Source organism: Carcharhinus amblyrhynchos, chromosome 10 (assembly GCF_965287045.1).
Source record: "Carcharhinus amblyrhynchos chromosome 10, sCarAmb.v2.hapA, whole genome shotgun sequence".
Taxonomy (NCBI): domain Eukaryota; kingdom Metazoa; phylum Chordata; class Chondrichthyes; order Carcharhiniformes; family Carcharhinidae; genus Carcharhinus; species Carcharhinus amblyrhynchos.
Genome location: NC_137333.1, coordinates 11,387,298 through 11,410,442, shown reverse-complemented (window position 1 = coordinate 11,410,442; position 23,145 = coordinate 11,387,298). Strand labels below are relative to the sequence as shown.

At 40.8% G+C, this 23,145-nt stretch overlaps 1 protein-coding gene across 11 annotated transcripts in view; it reads left to right on the top strand.

The window, feature by feature from the left end:
- The window catches only part of mycbp2 (MYC binding protein 2), a 175,416-nt gene that overhangs the window by 111,046 nt on the left and 41,225 nt on the right, over positions 1–23,145 (top strand). For 6 of the 11 annotated variants that reach the window (XM_080198119.1, XM_080198120.1, XM_080198125.1 and 3 more), the window contains 7 exons: positions 8,748–8,972; positions 11,328–11,460; positions 13,147–13,272; positions 15,243–15,287; positions 18,934–19,095; positions 19,547–19,648; positions 21,028–22,671. In XM_080198119.1, coding sequence (XP_080054245.1) covers positions 8,748–8,972; positions 11,328–11,460; positions 13,147–13,272; positions 15,243–15,287; positions 18,934–19,095; positions 19,547–19,648; positions 21,028–22,671 — 2,437 coding nt within the window. The remainder of the gene's footprint in view (positions 1–8,747; positions 8,973–11,327; positions 11,461–13,146; positions 13,273–15,242; positions 15,288–18,933; positions 19,096–19,546; positions 19,649–21,027; positions 22,672–23,145) is intronic. The other 5 variants (XM_080198123.1, XM_080198121.1, XM_080198124.1 and 2 more) reach the window with 4 other exon arrangements.

Sequence of the window (23,145 nt, the reverse complement as noted above, 5' to 3'; positions counted from 1 at the left end):
AGCAAGCATGCTCAGTTCCTGCAGCACATGTCTTCCACTTCTGCACCGGGTACCATAAAAGTTGCTATGTCATCAGTAATTCTCTTCTATAGCCTGAAACTTATCTTTTCATCTTAATCTTTTCTTGTCAGTTTTATCAAAATTTCAAAGTATTCCTTCTCTTCATGACTGAATTTGATTCATCGCACAGCCTGTTCAAACATTTATCCAGTAATACAAAAACTTTGTCCTGTTCTTAGTTACAACCTGCACAGACTTAGAAAAAATTTGTATTTAACCTCGTTTCTCCTGATCTTTTTGACGTTACTGTTCAACATTTTTCTTCTACCTGTGTTTGAATTTCACCTGTGTTTTGGCCAGTCTAAATTTTTATTGTCAGCCTCGAATAATTGAAGATATTGTACCACTTAAATCTACAATGTTCAATAAATCTGAATGATTGACAGTTTTTGGAATGCTAATCATCTCCCACCCCATTCATGGAGAAAAGCAGAATTAAAATTGTTTCTCTGTAACTGTGATTTGTTCATTTACCCGGTTTAACTATTCTGTTCTCCTTTCCCTGGAATACTTTTCTCTTCCCTTTTTCTATTTGTCTCAGATTGTTTGTGTGCAACTTTCTGCGTCAATATTCAGTGATCCCAAGTTAGTTCTAACTTTTTTTAGTGATGTATTCATTTTTTAGTTTATACTTTTCAAAGCTCAAGATGCTCAGCAGGAAATTGGGCATTGAATGCTGGATCATATGACACCCTGTCTTGAAGTCATTTGAATGCACATGGGAAAGGCAAGGGTAGGGAAATCAGCAACTATTGGGAATGTGAGATTAGATTTCGGGGAGGGGGGGATTTGTTCATGTACAGTAATAAACAAGAGAGGTTGAGGCTGGAATTACATATGATGGATCGAATCTGGAAGGTGAGTGATCTAGGCCTTTGGAGCACTCAGAGGTAGGCTGTTGGTACACGTGGCTATACCCACAGAAGTAAGAAAGGTCAGAAGTTGGACTCTTTTTGACAGCAGGCCAGTCGAGATTAGAATGTGAAGCCTAAATATGTTTGAGGGGTGGTGGGGTTGCAGGATGTTAGAATGCCTGGGTGGCATGTACCTGAATGAAGCCGTGTTAATGGCTGGGCCTGTGGAGCACTACAGATTGATCCAGGTCTTTTGAAAATGTCAGTGCAATGGAAAGCTATATTAGGTACAAGATAGTTTGGGTCAGTGTTAAGGTATGTTTATGATTCTCTTATATCATCCATCCCTGTCAAGGTTTAGAATGGAGTACTTGGAAAGCCAAGATGATTGCTGCAAGGGCTCTAGGCAGCCTTTCTCGGAGATGTGATTGGTTCTGGTTTCATATCTTCAAATGAAACATTCAGCTTTTCTTTGAATGTGAGCTTTGAGTCTATCAAAAAAGATAAGTAAGCTATGTAACATAGAGACCCATCTAAGGCTTTCAGTTGCCTTTCATACAGGCCATACACGTAGTATATTGCAAAACTGACATTATGTAGCAGATTCAGAGCTGGCCAGGAAAGTTTGATTCATATTTTAGCTTTGTATATTGGTAAAAGAAATGCTGATAACTTTTTTAAACAATGTTACTATTTTCAGCCTGTCTTTTCTATTTGCCCTGTTATATTTCATCTCTTTGCTTTTGCACCAGTTGTGAATTGCTTCCTCTTTTATTAGGTGGGAGGGTGGATAGGTGATTTACCACATGCTAATTTTGGATACCAGTGCTGCTGTTTGCTTATTCTTCAGGAGGGTGACTTGCTTTCTTCCAAGATGAAGAATGTGCCATCAAATTTCTTCAGACATGCTACCTTACTTAGTAAGCCAGCTGAGAACAGATGGATTTCTATTAGATACGCTGGCTGGGATTTGTTCCCTGATCAGTCCTGTAAAGTGAACATTTCAATTAAAAGGGGCCAAATGTCTTAGCATGAATGTGATGAAAGCTTTAAATAACTTAGCAAATTTCATCAAAATATCTTGGCATCTTAGTTAGGATCCTATCCAAGTTTGACTTAAAATTTGTTAATTAGATTGTCTTTAATGCTAGCGAAGGCGTCAGGGACATGGATATCTTATCATGGATTTCTAAGACTGTATGGTATCAGGTAAGTTTAAATGAGTGGTTAATGTTTGGTTTCTCAAATAAAATCAAGTTAAAGGTTATAAATGGGTTTTTAAAAATCAACCTTGCTAAAAATGAGTTCATACTACACAACTTATGACAGTACTACACAGTTTATGACAATCTTGACACCCATTTCGTATAATACGACTTTGATCATGGTTTTGTTGTCAGATTTTTGTTCCTTGATGTACTGAGCACAAGCAAGCTCAGCACATAAGCTGGAATTTTCAGGCCCTCTTGCTGGGGGGCATCTTCCAGTCCTGCTAAAGTGGATAGAGCTTTGAATGGCTCGCTGCATATTCTGTCCCATCCCCGCTGTGAAAATTTCACCGAGTTTCTGGATATGTGTAATATTGTCCTCTCCAAGATTGTCATCTTCAAGGTGTTGGTTACTTACTAATTGCATTTATTATGAAGTGGCGCAATTAACTTTCGAGAAGGATGTTGGTCTTAGAATTGTGCTGCATTTACAGCTGCAGATTACTTTTAGTCAAAGAAGGTAGCAGAAAACTGTGAAATGATACATTTTGGTAAGAAGAATGAGGAGAAGCAATGTATATTTAAAGAGTATAATTCTAAAAGGATGCAGAAACAAAGATATGGGGAGGGGGCAGGGATATGTGCATGGATTCTTGAAAGTGGCAAGTAAGATTGAGAGAATAATTATTCAAAAATAGCTTATGGGATCTTTATAAATAGAGCTTTATGAATAGAGGCATGGAATGTAAGGACAAAGTTATGATGAACCTTTAAAAAACACAGGTTGTCCTTAACGGGATAATGTGTCCAATCCTGGGTACTGTACTCTAGAATGATTCCATGGATGAGGGACTTGGTTTATATGGCTAGATTACAAAGCTAGGGCTCCTCTTAGAGGAGAGACAGTTGAGAGGAAATTTCATAAAGGTGTCCAAGTGGGTCTTCACAGAGTAGCTGGGGAGAAATTGTTCCCGTTATTCTCAGGATCGAGAGCAAGAATGAATGGATTTAAAGATGATTGACATAAGAACATAAGAAATAGGAGCAGGAGTAGGCCATCCAGCCCTTCGAGCCTGCCCCGCCATTCAGTAAGATCATGGCTGATCTGTCGCTGCTCAGTTCCACTTTCCCGCCTCTTAATCCCCTCTCCTATCAAAAACCCATCAACCCGCGTCTTAAAAATATTTAGCGAGGTAGCCTCCACCACTTCAACGGGCAGAGAATTCCAGAGATTCACCACCCTTTGAGTGAAGAAGTTCCTCCTCAACTCCGTTCTAAACCGCCCCCCTTTTATCTTGAGGCTGTGCCCCCTAGTCCTACTGTCTTTTTTGAGCGGGAAGAGTCTTTCCACCTCTATCCTATCCATCCCATTCATCATCTTATACGTCTCAATGAGATCTCCCCTCATTCTTCTAAACTCTAACGAGTACAAGCCCAGTTTATTCAGCCTCTCCTCATAGCTCAACCCCCTCAACTCCGGTATCAGCCTAGTAAACCTCCTCTGCACTCCCTCCAAGGCCAAAATATCTTTGCGCAGGTGCGGCGCCCAAAAATGCACACAGTACTCCAGTTGCGGCCTCACCAATGCCCTACACAGATGCAACAAGACCTCCCTACTTTTATATTCAATCCCCCTCGCCATTAAGGCCAGCATCCCATTCGCCTTCCTGACCACCTGTTGCACCTGCAAGCTGGGTTTTTGCGACTCATGCACAAGGACCCCGAGGTCCCTCTGCACCGTCGCCTGCTGCAGTTTTTCGCCCCGTAAGTAATAGTCCTTCCTACCATTCTTCCTACCAAAGTGGACCACCTCACACTTGCCAACATTAAATTCCATTTGCCATTTCCTGGCCCATTCGCCCAGCCTATCTAGATCCTTCTGCAGACTCTCCACACCCTCCGCACAATTTGCCGTTCCCCCAATCTTGGTGTCGTCAGCAAATTTCGACACTCTACACTCGGTTCCCTCCTCCAGATCATCTATATAAATGGTAAAAAGCTGAGGCCCCAGCACCGACCCCTGGGGCACTCCACTAGTCACCATCCGCCAATCCGAATAGCACCCGTTGACCCCCACTCTCTGCCTCCTATTTGACAACCAATCCTCTATCCACGCTAACACCCTATCCCCAACTCCATGTCCCTCGACCTTCTGCAATAACCTCTTGTGAGGCACTTTGTCAAACACTTTCTGAAAATCTAGAAAGACCACATCTACCGGCTCTCCTCTATCCACCGCCCTAGACACATCCTCATAGAACTCCAGTAAATTTGTCAGACACGACTTCCCTTTAATGAAACCGTGCTGCGTCTGCTCTATCAAGCAATTCCCTTCAAGATGCCTCACAATTTCCTCCTTAATGACAGATTCTAACATTTTACCTACCACAGACGTTAAACTAACCGGCATATAATTCCCCGCCTTTTGCCTGGCACCCTTCTTAAACAACGGCGTAACATTAGCCGTTTTCCAATCATCCGGCACTTCCCCGGAATCCAGCGACGTTTGGAAAATAACCACCAAGGCATCCACTATCACCTCCGCCATTTCTTTCAGAACCCTCGGATGCATTCCATCCGGTCCTGGGGACTTGTCCACAATCAGCCCCTCCTGTCTGTCGAGCACCGCCTTTCTAGTAACAGTAATGTCATTAAGGCCCTCCAGTCCTACCACCTTTCCATCGCTAACACCCGGCAAATTATTCATGTCCTCCTCTGTGAAGACAGAAACAAAAAAGTTATTCAATACCTTAGCCATATCCCCATCCCCTACCACTAGGTCCCCTTTCTCATCATCTAAAGGACCAACATTCACCCTAGCCAGCCTCTTCCTTTTTATATATTTATAAAAACTCTTGCTATACTTTTTTATATTAAGCGCTAGCCCAGCTTCATAGTTTCTCCTACCCTTCTTTATCAACTTCTTTGTCAATCTTTGTTGACATTTAAACCTCTCCCAATCCTCTTCTCGCCCACTACTCTTAGCTACTCTAAATTCCTCCGCTTTTAGTTTAACACTTTCTTTCACCTCCTTCGTTATCCACGGCTTATTACCTCGCCTCCTACTATCCTTTTTGACCATCGGAATAAATTTCCGCTGAGCACCAAGAAAGATCTCCTTAAAGATCCTCCACTGCTCCTCAACAGACCCTCCCTCCAACGCGCTCTCCCAGTCCACATTCGCCAATTCTTCTCTCATCCTACCGTACTCCCCTCTATTCAAACAAAGGACGCGTGTCCGGGAACCCACTTTCTCCTCCTCCATCTGCAACAGAAACTCCACCATACAATGATCACTCTCCCCAAGAGGATCCTTCACCGCAAGGTCCCTAATTCTACCCGCTTCGTTACATAGCAGCAGATCCAAGATAGCTCGCTCCCTCGTCGGCTCCAACACACACTGTTCGAGGAAACTATCCCGGCAGCATTCCAAGAACTCTTCCTTGAGCCCCCCACGTCCAACATGGGTCGACCAATCAATATGCAGATTGAAATCCCCCATAACTACGGCCGTCCCATTCCTGCACGCCGCACTTATTTGCGCGTTAACAGCCCGCCCCACCTCCAGATCATTATTCGGAGGCCTATAGACGACACCCACCAGCGTCTTCCTCCCTTTGCTGTTCCTAATCTCCACCCACAACGATTCCACCCTCTGCTCCTTGGCTCCAATATCATCCCTTGCTACCACCGTGATGCTATCCTTAATCAGCAGAGCTACACCCCCCCCCTTTTCCCTCCTGCCTATCCTTCCTAAACACTTGATAGCCCTGTACATTCAGCTCCCAGTCCCTGTCACCCTGCAGCCACGTCTCTGTAATGGCCACCAGATCGTATCCATTTGTGTCGATCTGCGCCACCAGCTCATCCACTTTATTCCGAATGCTTCGTGCATTCAGATAAAGTGCTTTCATCCCAGCCTTCACCTGGACCCTATTTGCCACAACGCCACCAACTATACTCACGCCCCCTACTCCTTCTATTATTGGGACATCCTCGGCCTCTTCTCTTACATGTACACTCTCCTTAACTTTAGACCTTGTAAGGTCACCTACCCTCACACCCTCCCCCCCCCCCCCCCCCCCCCTAATTAGTTTAAAGCCCTGTCTACAGTCCTCTTTACTCGATTCGCCAGCACTCTGGTCCCAGCACGGTTCAGACCAACCCCATCCCGCCCGAACAGGTCCCACCTACCCCAATACTGGTGCCAATGCCCCATAAATTCAAACCCATTCCTCCCACACCAATCCCTGAGCCACCCATTCACTTCCTTAATCCTGTCAACCCTACGCCCATCTGCACACGGTTCAGGCAGTAGCCCAGAGATAACCACCTTGTCGGTTCTACTTTTTAATTCCATTCCCAGCTTTTCATACTCTCTCCCCAGATCCTCAGTCTGCATTTTGCTTACGTCGCCGGCACCCACATGAACCACAACGACCGGATTCTCACCCTCCCACTCCAGGTTCCTCTGCAGCCCAGCTGCAACATCCCGGACCCGAGCACCAGGCAGACAACACACCCTTCTGTGCACTTTGTCATTGTGACAAAGGACAGTGTCAATACCCTTCACCTCACTATCCCCAATCACTACTACGTTCCTTTTCCCTTTCTCTTTGCCTATGTCCTGCTGCAGCACTGTACCGTGTGCAGTTTGCTCACCAACCTCACCTGCCTCGTTCTCGTCCAGCCTGGAAGCAAGAACCTCAAACCTGTTATGCAGATTAAGAGGCTGAAGCCTCCGCTCCTCACCCCCCTTCCTCCTCCCAGCAGCCCCCTCTTGTCCCTGACCCTTAGAGTTAGCCAGTCTAGGGGGGGTGGATGTCACTTGCACCCCATTGACAATGGCACTCTCTCTCCCCCTGATGAGCCTCAGTGTCTGTAGCTCAGAGGCCAGCTCATTTACCCTGAGCTGGAGCTCCTCCAGCAACCTGCACTTACTGCAGACATGGTCACTGGGATGAACCCTGGGGTCCACCAGTTCCCACATCATACAGAAACCACACATCACATGCCCCTCCATTATTCACTGTAGTAGTTTTGAAAAAAAATTTTTTTTTTTTGTTTTTCAAACGAACTCACCTGGCCTTTTTTCCTTCCAGCCCTTTTTGATATTAAGCCCTAGTAGCTCACTCTGCTTCCCACTCACTCCACTGCCCGCTGACAAAAGCATCAACAGTGACACGAGGAGGAAAAAAATGTTTTTACACAGATATTGGAACCCACTGCCTAAGAGTATAATGGAGACTGCTTTTTGAATGGGAACTTGACAAGTACCCAAACAAAAATTTGCAGGGCTATAAGGAAAGGGAGGGGGAATGCATTTAGCGAATTTGTTCGTGCAGAGAACTGACAGACTCAATAGGCCTCGTTTTGTATTGTAATCATCCATCAAATGATTTGTTTGACGAGTGCTTTTTTTTTGCTACTGCAGCATTTTCACTGATGTTGCAGAAATATTTGTCAAAGCCAGTTTTATATTTTGTTGTTGCTAACAAATGGGCATACTCATTAACATTAACTTTACTTTTGAGAAAGTTGCAAGTCTGAATCTTAGAAATTACCTATTTGAACATTTTTCTGGTGGGAAGAGTTCAGGAATTCTCAGCAAAATCAATATCTTTTACATGCATATATTGCATTTGACAAGCAATATATGCATGTAACAGCAATCCATTTTAGGAGATAGTAAGATAGATCATCTCAAACTTGGTCATAAAAAGAAGGCAAAAAAATGAAAAAAGCAAAGAGCTTTAGAGAGGGAATTCCATGCTCAGACCCTTGGCAGCTGAAAACACAATGCCAGCAATGGAGCAATTAAAAATACTCAAGGCCAGAATTGGAGGGTTGCAGATAGTTTAGAGAGCTGTAGACCTGGAGGAGATTAGAAATTGGAAGGAACAAGACCATTGAGGGATTTGAAACTATGATAATTTTTAAATGGTGGCATTGCCAAACTGGGAGCCACTTTAGTTTATCCAGTAGGGAGGGATGAACAGATTTGGAATGAGGGTAGAGCAACCCAGATATAAATTGGAATAGTTGAGTCTAGAGATAACAAAGGCATAAATGAGAGTTTCAGCAGCAAATGGGCAGAGGTAGAGTTGGGCAGTGTTGCAGAGGTAAAGTCAGGCAATGTTGCAGAGGTATAAGGTGATCTTGGTGATGGCAGGCATATGTGGTTTAAAGCTCATTTGCAACTAAATATGACACCTAGGTTGCAAATAGTTGCCAAGGAGGGGGCTGGAATCAGTGGCAGAGACTGAAGACGATGGGTTTGACCTTAATGATATTAAGTTGAGGAAATCTCAACACATCCTATATTAAATATCAGGTGAGCAGTTTGTCAATTTAGAAACAATGAAGGGATCTTGGGGCATTTTGCTGTGCCACATGATTGCTTTTGACTCTAGACATTCACATTTATGTTATGTTTGCATGTGGATAACAAAAGACAGTTAATTTTTAACCTATAGGACAGATTACCTCCTAATGTTTTGTGGTGTTAATACTATTCGCATTGCTTAAGTCATGGGGCCCAGAATTTATGTTCTGATACAAACCGGCTTTAAAAAGATAAATTCAAATGCTTTAGTGCAATGAATATATTTGCTTTTGTTTCCAGGAGCCTAAATCCATCACTGATGATTACTTCAGAGAAGTAAATTCACGTCGGTCCCATGAAGTAGTGTTGAAAGAGCAGGAAAAGATGTTCCTGCAAGGCGGACCAGGAGTATATAAGGTAGTGAAGACTGGGCCTTCAGGGCACAACATCAGGAGCTGCCCTAACCTTAGAGGTATCCCCATTGGAATGTTAGTTCTTGGGAACAGAGTCAAGGCATTAGGCGAGGTATGGATTCATGAAAGTGTGTTATTGCAGGTACCAATCAACACATTAGAGCAAATGCTGCAAAACTGATGTCTTCTCAAGCTTTTGCATAATATTATAGGAGGACATCTGGTACTGGTATAATTTCTTCACTTAAAAAAAAAACAGGCATTGATGCCTTTGGGTACTGTGAAAAATCATAGAAGCTTTTATACCATGCTTACCAAATTTGGTGATCTGCAGGTGCATACTCTGCTTTTGAGCTGCAAAATCCTATGATTCAACGTGACCTGTCGCTTTGATTTACTTTTTTGTACTCTCCTCTATACCCTTCAAAAACTACTTTCCTTAACTGATTATAAATCACATTAATCACACTGACTTTAAATGACAGATTAATAAAATCTCTATTCCTGTGTATTATATAAATTGCTGTAATAATCTCGTGTTCTGGCTGTTCCTTTTATAATTTGAAAGCCAAAACCAGGCATCTAAATTTTGTTATCAGCCAGATTTTATTGAAATTAGTTCACAGAATCTGACATTTTTGTGTATGTAGCTCGTGTCAAATTTATTCTAAATTTAGTAGTAGCAATAAGTAAGTGCAACAGTGAAAACTACAATTCACACATTTCAAATCCTGTAGTTATTTTGATCAAATTTTTGTTATCGCAGATCCTTATTATTTCTATGGTATTTTAAGAAATATTTAAGAATGGTGCATACATGAAAAACAATTCTAACAGATCACAGTCTTAAAAACCAATTGGGCTGGAATTTGCTGAGAAAATAATGGTACACGAATTGTGCCAACTTTTGTCGATGCACAAATCGGCCAGCAGCTTGTGACAAGGAAGAAGTATCCTATGAATTGCGCTTTGTGAAAATGGCATTTTATTGCCTGCTCTCCAGGGATTTTCTGCAGTTGCTGCATTTGCATACTTAATTGCCCACCGCTCGCCACATAGTTAAGCCTGATAAGTGTTGGCACGCTTTTAATGAAATAATTGCTGGTAAAAACAGAAATACTCAGCAGGTCAGGCAACATCTACGGAGAAAAGCTGAGTTGATGTTTCAGGTCAGTGATGTTTCATCAGAACTGAAGAAAGATAGAAATGATAGAAAAGGTAGCAATGTTAAATATTTAAACAATCAAACTCTGTAAGCACCCAAATTCTATTGTTAAATATGAAATGGGGCAAAAGTATCATTTGTATAATAATTAGTGACTGCCAACAATTGCCCTCTCTTAAAAACTTTGTGCAATCTGCATATTGTAATTTTTTCATGTAACTGCACACATGCAGTTTCTTGGAAGCTAAAATTTCTTGAACATGCTGTGCAGTAGCTTCCAGATTGCCGTACAAACCTAGCCTACTGGGCCATGTTACTGCCAATCGACTTCTTAACCCAGAAAGTGGGCAAGTAAAAGTATGAAGTGTCTGTCCTTTGGGTTGCGATTTGTTGGAGCTGTTAAGTGTCAAATTTCCAGTTTTACATTTTGTTTACTTCGCTGTTTTCTCTTTCTCTCTTGTTCTCCCTTTATTTCTTTTCCTGCACCTAATTTGGTATTGACCACATTCCTCTTTTTCTGTCCTGATCCAGGTTAGTGCTCTGGAAACCTGGCTTCAAATCCAGCAGGGCACTTGGTGGAATTTGAATTAAAAGTCTAATTATGACCACAAATCCAAAATCCCATCTGGTTCGCTAATGTCCCTTGCGGAAAGAAATCTGTCGTCCATACCTGGTATGGTCTGCATGTGACTCCAGATTCACAGCAATATGACTGACTCTTAAACATCCTCTGAAATGGCCTACCAAGCCAGCCACTCGAGGCCAATTAGGGATGGGCAATAAATGCTAGCCCAGCCAATGAAGCAAGGTGCATTGAATGAATAAAAACAAAGGTACACGGTTGATTCCATTTTCCACCCAAGGCCCCAAGTGCCCTGTTGACCTTGCAACACATCAGTTCACATTTCCAGCAACTTGCAGGGTAAAAATATTTTGAGCGAAAAGTTACTGGAAAACATCTGAACTAACTGTAATGCCGTGAAATTCCCTGCTCCAGCAAATTCCAGCTCATTGTGTTTAAATTCAGAGTAGTTTTTTAGCAGTGAATCGTTAAAATTTCAGAAATTCAATAAGCTATCACAATTCAAATTTGTTTCGTTAAGTATTCAGTATTTTTGTTTGTAACCTACAAATGGTTACAATATATGATATATAAAGGGTCTTTCCAAGTAATTTTGAGCTGGAACAGCCAAGGCATTTTAAATTCTGAGATGTAAAATATTTAAATAATCTCAACTCTGCAGACACCCAAATTCTACTATTAAATATGGAGCAGGACAGTAAGTGTCATTTGTATAACAGGTGGCAAATCATGAGGGCACGTGGATCCAACTTGATAAGAACAGTATGGTGGAATTCTGTGAAAGTGGTGATGGTGAAGCTTGGTCCTTGGCCAGAGACCGAGGTGGTAACCAGTACCTAAGACATGAAGAAGGTAGGTACTCATAATTCATTCAATTGCTTCATACAGAATACTTCTGTTCACAGTGGTATTTTCAAAAAATTATACAAATTGATAGCTAAAACTGGATTCTTCATTGTGATCTTGCACATCATGATACAAAATGAATCTCATGCAATGCCACTTGAAATAACTAGCCCGTTGAAATTATTTTCTTGTTGTAATCTTTAGTTTGAACTTTATGCTCAAGGACACTGAGTTCTCCAATTTTGAGTTTTCTTCCATATACTGTAGTTTTACACAGGAATTTTTAAAAATTTCTCATGAAGACCTTGTAGCAGTTGCCCCTCTCCAGTCTGTTATCAATTACTTAGTCATATATACCTTTGTTTCTGCTGACAGCTACAGGGTTAGGCTAGTGTTGTCCCTTAAGCTGTCCTGTCTGCTCTGGTACTACAGCAGAACTGCCAGTGTTTCCCAGAGGATCAATGACGGTCTTCCTTTAGTAGTGGGGATCCCATCAGGAACACACCATATATATTCAGCCAATCATGTGGCAAGGAGATTGGTTACTGTTGGTGAGACTGGAACAGAAGCCAAAACTCATGGATTGCTTGGACCTCTGTCTGGAAGGGATTAATCTCAATGTTTTACCTCAGACAGAGATTTTGTGGGAATGTGTTCTATAAACAGTGATTTAATGATTGAATTGAAACTCAGTATTTAAGGTCTGCATAACTTAATGGGTATGTCATGAGTGCAGAGTCTTCCATTCTTTTGGTAGAGTTGCTTAAAGGCATCAACATCCTAGATTAGGAGTTACAGCAGTTCAGGACATCTGATCATGGAGTAAGCAGCAGAACTACCCATAGTTCTACAGTGGAGATCTTTGGAAACTGACTCTGCAGTTGGTAACTTCACAGAATCATAGTCTCCTTACAGTGTAGAAGGAGACCATTCAGCCCATTGAGTCTGCACTGACTCTTTGACAGAGTATCTTACCCAGGCCCTCTCCCCACCCTATCCCCTCCCCTGTAACCCCATACATTTATCATGACTAATACACCTAACCTACACATCTTGGGATACTAAGGGGCAATTTCACATGGCCAAAATTGTTACCATAATTTAAGGCTGCGAAGTGTAGATTTTTTCCTGCATGGAGAACATCCCGCAGCTTGCCAGGTGAAGTGATGTAATTTGTTTACCACTTGTTTTTGTTCCAATATGAATGAATAAAAGAATCCACAGGTTTTGTTTCAAGGTTGCCCTAATTTGTTCAAGTCAGGGCATGCTGTTTTTGGGTGTGTCTCTGAGTAAATACGTTACCAAGAGTGCAAACCAAATTTATGAAATTGTCTTTTGGCCTCAAATGCAAAACTCTTTTCCCAGTATGAACTCACTTTTTTGAGGTTGTTCTAAAGCTCATCCATCAGTCAAAGTGTAGGACCCCAAAGCAGCAGCTGGATTGTTTCTTTGCTCTATAATGGCTGTTCTTTCCCCCTTCTGTTTACCCACCATTCTTCTAGGCAGAAGGTATTCTGAGTTGATTCTAACCCCAAACATTTTTTTGAAAATGAAACGCTGCAGGAAAAAGGCCAGTATTATGCTCAATAAATTTTGACCCTGCCAAATGCAAATGAGTTTTTAAACAAGCTAAGTTGTTCTCACTTAATTCACAATTTTTGCAAAAGCCATTAAAATCGTTTTCTTTGACAGAGCAACTACTATTGGATCAAGCACCTCAGACACCTCCTCCCAGTCCTTTCACTGCTCCTGCCTTCAACAGGAGTGCAAGTGGCAACAACTCTCAAGGATTTGACTATAGCCTTGCAAATGCCAAAGGTGTGTAAACATCATTGTTTGTTTATTTAATTGGAGGAAATCCACATTCTGTGAATTTTGCACTGCCTTGTTTTTGTTGCTCAGTGGCCTGTTTATTTTCAGTTTTTAGGCTATACAGTAGGAAATATTTGGATGTTTAGAAATAAAAATTAGAAGTTAGTCTTTGATCCTGCTCCTTTTGGTATTATTAAATACAATAGGCATTTCTGTAACACAAGTATGAAGTGGTTTCTATAAATATGCTTATTAATATAAACCCTCAAATTCTGGAATTTCTTCCTCCAACTTCTCCACCTCCCTAACCCTGTACCCTTGAAGGTGCTCCTTAAAACCAATCTCTGACCAACCTTTTGGTTGTCTGCCTTAAATCTATCTCTTTATAATGCTCTGTGACAAATTTTGTTTTATAATGCTCCCCTGAAGAACCTTGAGACATTTTATTACATTAAGGGCTAAGGTGCTACATAAACCCAAGTTGTTTGTAACTCCAAAAGATGGAAGGATTCACTCTTGTGTGAACTTAAAAGATGTAACTAAAATGATTTCAGCATGAGAAGAATAGACACATTTGTCAATTTTGAGTTGGTTTCATTTTTTTTTCAAAATTTGCTTTTCTTCACTTTTATACTCTGCCATCTGCTGGCTGTCATTTCGGAGATTCATTTCTTAGGATTTTCTGTGATGGTGGAATTATCAAAGATTATGGCCAGTTGTGTGAGCGGCTGACTTTCTGTGACTGCAATTGGGCATCTGAGTGCCCCAAAGCATTAAATTTTTCCCATTTCTTATTGAAGAATATCTCTGTTTGGCTTATCAAGTTGTTGGTATTGTTCCTTTTATTCATTTGGCGTTGCTGGCTGGCCAGCATTTATTGCCCATCCCTAGTTGCCCTTGGAAGGCAGTTGAGAGTCAACCACATTCTGTTTCCTACTATTCAGTAGTGAGTTCTTTATGCTGCCCTTTGAAGTATTTGCAAGTCTTGGGACACCACATGAAGTCCAAATAGTTTATTGGAAGAATGTTTTCACATTTGCAATGTTACAGAACAGCTGAAAGCCAAAAGCTTTTTTAAATATCATAAAGGACTGAGGAGCTTTGGAATGTAAAGGGTGATCTCAACTGTTTTAATATGGTTTAAGATGAATGCGGTGTATGTGTCAGAAATAATTCTAAAGGAAATTTTTGGCTTATTGGCCCTAAAACTGATAACTCTGATTAGAGTTATCTTCATTCTGTTTTTCTGAGGTGAGAGATTGGAAAGTGGGAAAGGCTTCTGACAAACTGAGTTGCATAATTAATGCCATAATTTAATGACTGCAGAAAATAATACTACAGTTTAATACTGTAGAGCCAGTGTAAATCAACCATACTTCACATACACATCATTTATGTTTGATATGTTGTGGCTGGCATCAAAACGGACTACTGTCAACTTAGTTGCCAGTGTCTAAATTTTCACCAGATTCATGTTTGTTTTTATGTAGTTAGTAAGTTGTTTGATTTTATCCTAGAAATACTTGAGCGCTGGTCTCAAATTATCACAGGTGTTAAACTGGAGTTATGCCAATCGGGAAATCTAAATGCTCATGCCCAGTTACAGTACAAAGATAAAATTTTGAGTTCATGACCAGTTGAAAATGAAATCCTACTCACTCTTTTGAAACAGGAAATTACCTGGAATGAGAGTATGAGATATGGAGCTTCCTGACTCGTTTTAAATAGCATTACAGGGCAATCCTTCAAAGCCTGTAATTTGCTATAGCATTTTTCAAAGCAAACATTGAGAATTCAGTGGTGGTTTACTTACAAGGACTTTGAGTCAAATTGTTGATGTGCTATATTCAATCATTTCTCATTCACTGCAGTGGCTTCCATTTTGTGTTTAAAAAAGCAATTGCACCACTAGTAAATTGACAACATTGCATTAATGCAGTTTTATGCTAAATTTATCCCAATTTTCTTTTTTAAAGATGAAATGACTACGGACCTTGATTTGGGATCCTTCACGGAGCCTGGTAAGTGGGGGAACATTGTGGTTGGATATGTTATGGTGTATGCATTTTTTTTTGTATTCAGGTAAAACTAGGAAGAAATACTGCCTAACTATAACAAGGTAATATTTTCCATTCTCCTTCCAAAACAATGTTTGTTTCTTTGCTAATTCAATGGAATCTGTTGAGCTTCATTTGCCCAATAACATTGTAAAATTAAGAGTACAACACGGGGCTCAAAATTCATGTTGAAATTTAAGTAATTTGAATAATGTCGTTTTTGTATCTCATTTTATATATCAAAACATTCTTAAACAGCCTACATTTTCACTTGGCACAATTGAGCAGTCTAATCACTGCAGCCTGAAATGTTCTCTCCATTAGTTGGCTTCCAGAATGACTGAACTGAAATATAAAGATTCTATTTTTGTCTGCTATTTACGAAAAATAGCTCAAGGAAATTCATGCAGCTAGTTGTGCATTCATCAAGGTTTGAGCATCTCAATCGTGCGTAAAATAGCTGTCAAACACCTGAATAAGTTTATTGCACCCCAGTATGCTGCTTTTTTGCTTGTTTAATTTTATTTTTAAGTTCCTTCAAGTATAGAATGATAGAATCCCTATAGTGCTGAAGGTGGTCATTTGGTCCATTGCGTCTGCATCGACTCTTTCAGAGCATCTGACCTAGGCCCTATCCCCATAACCCCGCATATTTACCCAACGAACTTAGACATCTTAAGACACTACGGGACAATTTAGCATGGCCAATCCACCTAACTTGCACATTTTTGGACTGTGGAAGAAAACTGGAGCGCCCGGAAGAAATGCGTGCAGACACGGGGAGAATGTGCAAACTCCATACTGCCATCCAAGTAGATTCTGTTTCTTTTACTAGTTAATGATCTCGATCCTAGATAAAACAAGGGGCTTAACTGACATATTTTCGGACCAAGTACCACTTTAAAACTGTCCACTCAGCTGTGCAGGAAATCCTCGAGTTGATTGCTTAACAATACTTGGAATACTTATTTTGTCCCTTTTTTCTTTGTAGAGAAGCAGTGAACCTGTGTTTCACACTTCCTTCAGGGCAGCATGGTTTAAAATTCAAGAGCTGCTAAAGCCCTGGTGTAGTCTGAAAGCATTCTATTTCTATAGAGCTTTTCTTCACCTTGCATTTGGACATCAATTATTCGCCCAACCCATTCTTGGTCAGACTTTGACTACTTGTATCTATTTGGCCTCAGTGTTTTATGAGGCACTTCTCCAGATGTTGAGCATCTTCAAATTCCTCAGAATGACTTTTTGGAGGTGTGAAGGAGGAGAATCTGTTTAACACTAATCTCCAATAAATACAATAAGTTTGTGGTAAGGACTAGCCTAATAGATCTTCTGAACCAAAGTATGCAGCCTCCCCTTCAGAAAATTTTCAGGCTTTTTAAAATCAATTTTCAGTCATTGCCCTGAAACAACAGAAGCTTGGCAAAGGCCTTGTCGAAAATAAGCACTTTGCACACCAGAGATCAAGTTCAGGTAACACATTCCTCAGGCTCCCTCAAAAATGAAGCATATAGTGGGAATCAAATTCTCTAAGCCAGCTTTTTTTTAGGGGCCGTAAAGCCAATTATAAGCCAGAATTTAACTAGAAAGTCTTTTTGCACAATGGCTTTAGAAGTGGATTTTCAGCCACTCGAACAGTGATGCTATTCCTTGACCTCAAAGTTCCCAAACTTTTTAAGGGTCTATGGATGTGTACTGCAGGCAGTGCTTGAACTGGGACATCGAGGTTACTGTTAAATATACTTGTAGCAGGGTTATTTCAAGTAAATCTGTTTATGTGCATGACTTGGGATGCTCCTTCACTGGAGTAATTTTGTAGGTTGAACCAAGCTTCTTGAAAGCTGGCTTTCCTTTGATGCTGTAAGAGTTTCACGAATGCCAGGTTCTATTTTTGGTCCAAATTATTGTAACGTACTCTGTCCAATCCTGTACTTGAAGTTCTCCTTTTAAAGTATAAAGAAAATTAGCTTTAAGGTCATCAGGTAGTTTAGCTGAAGGGCGTGCTTTTTAGACAGAGTATACCTCCCTGGATAATTGCTTCCATTTTTGCAATTCGTTCACAAACTTAGCAAATGTCACAATACACTATTTATGCACAATTTCAATAAAAGTTTTAATCTAATTTTTGCATCCAAGATATGAGCAAGGTTGCTTTTCTGTGGCAGCAGTCTACTTGTGTCTGTTTCGTTTATATTCCTCTTACACATCACAGGACCACATGTTGATGACTGAGCTTTCCACCTTATTTGAATATTTTTTTTAGCAATTTGTGGAGATCCGTTTTGTCTGCAATGCAGCCTTGTATTATGCAGTTGCCCATTTTCTAACTCCCACATGATAGCAAATGCCCCAAGTGCCAGAAAGTCTGCACATCCTGAATCTGTCTCAAAAGCCATCTTCGACTCCTGGAAGACAATTCTTCCTACTGGAGGTAGTCAATGATATATTTTCAACATCTCTGGGAATTATCCTTCCTCGGAACAGAATTTGAAATTCTGAAAGGTGCCTCCTTGAGGGGTGGAGAATGTGGGCACTCCTCTGTGTCCTGGAAATAATTCTCAACCAAGAGTTTCTTGAAGTGGTGAAGCACTTTCCCTGAGTAAATGCTGTATCAAGCTGAGTATCAATATGTCAGTGATGGCAAACTAGAATTAGGATGGGAGCCCCACAGTCTTGGGGGTAAAAACAAAATTGACGTCCATCGTTCACAGATCTGAAGCATTTGAAAATGGAATGTGTAAGAGCTTTGGGGAAAGGCTAGGGACTGAGACAAGCTGAATCCTTGTAGAATGCTGACGCAAACATGACCAGCCAAGTGGTCATGTCCTGTACAATCGCCATTCGATGATTCAGTGTAGGAACCCTGAAGGAAAGCCTGACAGAAGAATCACAAGGACTTTGAAAGAAGCTTCTTTGCTCAATTATCACAACTCCCCTGAGTTCGCAGGTTAGTTAGAAAGACGCTCGTCTGAGCTTTGGCCAACAGCAAATTCTATTTCTGAAACTGGCTACTGTGGAAACTTGGAAAAGATTAGCATCTGTCTGTCTTTGAAATCAGCCCAAGAATTCTGAAATTTCTCACAGCAAAATACATCTATAATAGTACTTTTAATGGATGTTCATGAATTCTGTTTACAAGATTAGCTCAGGGACACTTGATGCTTTGTTCCTGATATTGCACCTCAAAAGAGTAGAATGAGTGGAATCCATGCTGAACTTGAACTTAATCCAGAACCAAGGTTTCAAGGCAATGGTGATAATGCAAGAATATTGCTACTTGTGAGCGTATCTACTTTGAAAGGTAGTCTTCCAGATTTATGGGAATTATGTTAATACAGTGTATCCCTAAACTTTAGAAATGATAGTCCACTTAGACTAGTCATGAAGAATTGTCACACACAACTGCTTTGAAAGCTGGTAGCCAACAATTGAGGCCAGATTATATGTTGTGATTCATTCACTACGTGTGTTTTTAACTTGCTGGATAATTGTGGGGTAGCATGAAAATTAGTTTCATGTTCCTCACTTTCATGCCAACGTAATATCATTGGAAGATATCAATTGAGGGAGTTAAGGAACCAAACATAGTCTTACTTAATTTTGCCTGCTACAGGTGACCAGCTGAGTGCCATACTGAATACCATTCAGTCACAGCCTTTCCTTCCAGCTTCTAGCGTCTTTGGTCAAGCTGCAAAGCCTTCCTCTTCCCTTGTTCACAGCCCATTTGTGTTTGGACAACCCCTTTCCTTGCCGCAGTCTCAACCGCAGCTTCTGAGTAAGTCTGTCTGTCTCATCTGCCTAACATGTTCCATCCTGTTGCTTTACTATTATGGTTCTCTAGACTCTCTTCCATCAGTAAAATACTATAATAAATTAAATTTTGTACACCAATTTTAAAGCATTTTTCTTTTGATGCAGATTTTACAGCATTTTGTTACTTGATAGTAACTTGTGCAGACTGGGATGCTCCTTACAATTATCAATGTTTTTTTTAACAAATAGTTGGTTCCATTGCATTAGCACTGACTGACAAAACGCCAACATGTGCTGAATTGTCAGAGGTAAAAACAGAAACAAAACTACCAAGTTTTATCTCATTTCAAAACTTAGCTGACTTTTTTAAACTTGTAAATGTATCTGTAAATAGCTTCTTTGCTAATTCTTTCTGCTGAAGCGTTTCTGTCATTGAATCTTTGCTGCTTACCTGCCACTGTCTTCCTCTGTAGACACTTCATCACGCAGCCTTGCTTCACGTGAGCGCTCATACAAAAGTAATAGTCCTTCAGGCCCTGGGTCAGGTGTCTGCTCTGTGTCTCTGAAGTCAAAGGGTGGGTATGCATGTAGTGATGAAAAAGAAATCTGTGTGACTGTTGGACTCCTGCAGAGGATAACAGTGCTGCTTTTGCTCTTGCTTATAAATTCATGTTGACATACATTTCATTTTGTATCCACTTCATGGTCAGTGTTTTGATAACTGTGCAGCATGATTTATTGCTTCATACACTGGTTCCTCCAAAAACCTTTGGATTTAAGTGTTTCACTAGTTTGTACTGCAGAGCTGAACTGTTTTTTTTCAATAAGTTCTTGAGATTCTTGAGGGTGTTCCAGTTAGTTTAGAAACTTTTTTGAGTTGGTCACAGTAGTTAGCACTGCTGTCTCTCAGCGCAGGGATCCAGGTTCAATTCTGGCCTCGGCTGACTGTGTGGAGTTTGTTCTCCCTATGTTGGCGTGGGTTTCCTCTGGGTGCTCTGGTTTCCTCCCACAGTCCAAAGATATGCAGGTTAAGTTGAATTGTCCCTTAGTGTCCCAAGATGTGTAGGTTAGGGGGATTAGCAAGATAAATATGTGGGGTTACGGGGGCAGGGGCTGAGTAGGATTGTTGTCGATGCAGACTCGATAGGCCCAATTGGCCTCTCTCTGCACTTTAGGGATTCTATGATAACTTTCAGTGATCTCTTATTTGCAAACTTTTGGGGCAATCTGATAGTTTGTTGCAGTTGCTGAAAGCTTAAATATATTTTATACTGAAATACTGTTTTTTTTCCTGCACTTAAAAGTTGGAGACCCCACTTTACCATTTTCATATGTGACTTAAGGAATGGGGATAATACAGTAGCCTAACCAAGGCAATTTGTTTTTTTAACGCAAAGTTATGCAGACTGAGATTTTTCCATCAGGGCTGATCCACTTTACCTACACATCTTTGGAAACTAGCATGACCAATCCACATAACTTGCCCATCTTTGGACTGTGGGAGGAAACCAGAAGAATCCCATGCAGACACAGGAAGAACGTGCAAACTCCACACAGTCAGTGACAAGAGGCTGGAATCGAACCCGGGTCCCTGGTACTGAGGCAGCAGTACTAACCACTGTGCCACCCTAACTAACTTGGTGTTTTTGTTTATAATGCTAATACACCCTTTTTATTGTTGTTTCTTTGCTACTGCAGTCTTAAATCAGAAGAACAGCTAATTATTTGTGAAATGTGGACTGAAGTGCATTCTGTTCTTTACTGTTATGAGAGAGTTGGGAAATAACCTGTATATTAAATTTACTTATTTAAAATATCGTATCTGAGGAATATTGCTGCAATTCCATCCATCTATGCAGCAATGGAACAATGGAAAATATAATGAAGTAGGTTGTCTTTGTTCTGAAAATAAAGTAGTAAATGACTGACTTTGTCTCCAAAATGTTGTTTTCAGGTGATAAAGGAAACATTGTACTATCTGGAAGACCATCTGGAAACTTTGACTTATCCTGTAAACACAAAACTGAAAATCGATTGCAAAAAATTGAAGGTCGGATCAGCAAAGCTGCTGTAGAGCAAACAAAGACAAAAAATGCAGAAAACTTGTCTGCAAGTGAATCCCTCATGCTTAAATCAGACACTGCCAAATTGCGATCAGACTCTCATAGTAGATCGCTTTCTCCAAACCATAATACATTGCAGTCACTAAAAACAGATGAAAAGACCGCTGCTGGGCTAAGAGCAGAGTCACCAACACCAGGGTCACGGTCAACGTTGTCAAAGCAGAAGTTATCATCTGGGAAAGGCAGCCCATCAAGTCCCAATTCTCCAAGACCGTCTTCTCCTCATGAAAGGAACTTAATTCATAAAGCTAACACAACGGCAAAAATAAGATTGGAACCACCACGCGAGAGATCAAAATCTGACTCGTACACTTTGGACCCTGATACAGTTCGTAAGAAAAAGGTTCCTCTAATGGAGCCTTTAAGAGGGCGGTCAACTTCACCTAAACCAAAATTACTACCCAAAGAGGCAAAAACTGCCAGCAACACTGAGAACAGGACGCCTTCCCCCCAAGTAGTTCAAGAAAATCTTCATAGTGAGATAGTTGCGATTTGTACATCTAGTACTCTAACAACAACCAGTAATTCAGACGCAGTCTCTGAAAAAATAGCTGAAATGCAAAACCCTGATGATTCCTGTCCAAAGGTCCATTTCAGCATCGGAAAGGCTCCACCCAAAGAAGAGCAAGAAACTAGATCATCCCCTAAGATGAGTCGTAAGAGTACTGGCAGACACACAAGGCCCAAGAAGGAAAAAATGGGAACCATTTTCAGGGACGAGTGTAATTCAACTGTCGAGCCACCAAAACAGGCAATGTCTCCATCTGTCGCCGAATGTGCCCGTGCGGTATTTGCAGCTTTCCTATGGCATGAAGGGGTTGTCCATGATGCAATGGCATGTTCATCTTTCTTGAAATTTAATCCTGACCTTAGTAAAGAATATGCACCAATGAGAAGCAGCCTTCACAGCCAACAAGGCATGGAAGAGCGAGAGACCAAACTAAAGAATAGACATTCATTGGAGATATCATCTGCTCTAAATATGTTTAATATTTCTCCTCATGGTCCAGACATATCTAAAATGGGCAGTATTAATAAAAATAAGGTGCTCTCAATGCTCAAGGAACCCCCACTGCCAGAGAAAAATGAAGATGGAAAAGCAGATTCAACAGCCTATGAAGCTTTGAGCCATCATTCTATGAAGAGTAGGTCCTCTTTGCCTCTTACTTTGCAGCACCTTGTTGCCTTTTGGGAAGATATCTCGATGGCAACCATAAAAGCAGCCACTCAGAACATGATCTTTCCCAGCCCTGGTTCAAGTGCTATACTGAAGAAAAAAGAGAATGAAAAAGACAACAAAAAGAGTAAGAAAGAAAAGAAGAAAAAAGACAAAGCAGAGGCGAGACCCAGAGGAAATCTTTTTGGAGAAATGGCACAGCTCGCAATGGGAGGCCCCGAGAAGGACACGATATGCGAACTGTGTGGTGAATCCCATCAATATCCTGTAACATATCACATGAGACAAGTTCACCCAGGTAACTAATTAAAAAAGATCATATGTATCTACCGCTTGAGTAATTTGCTTTTTATTTATCTTCATATTATATTCACATTAATACACCCTGGTTTTGGGGTTCAACTTAAAAGGAGTTTAAATGAACAAAAATGGCAAATTGTTATCCATTTTATGTATAATAACATTTGATCAGCTTTTGCTCTTTTTTTGCTCAGTTGCCAATAAGTTTGAAGATTAATTCATTCGGAATATAGCTGCTTCATGAGGCAATGTTCAAACTAAGCTCTTACCTGAAATTCAATGGAAGCTTTTGATTGTGTTTCTTATTTTCAATTGGCTTTTTTTTTCTGGCTGTCTGCTTTCTTACATTCTGAAGATATTGACTCTTGCTGACATACTTCCATAGCGGCAGTCAGCCCTCTGGTAACTCCCTCTGGAGGTGGTGGTAAGGCAGAAGGCCTAAAATATAAGGATTGGGCAATCAGTTTTAAAG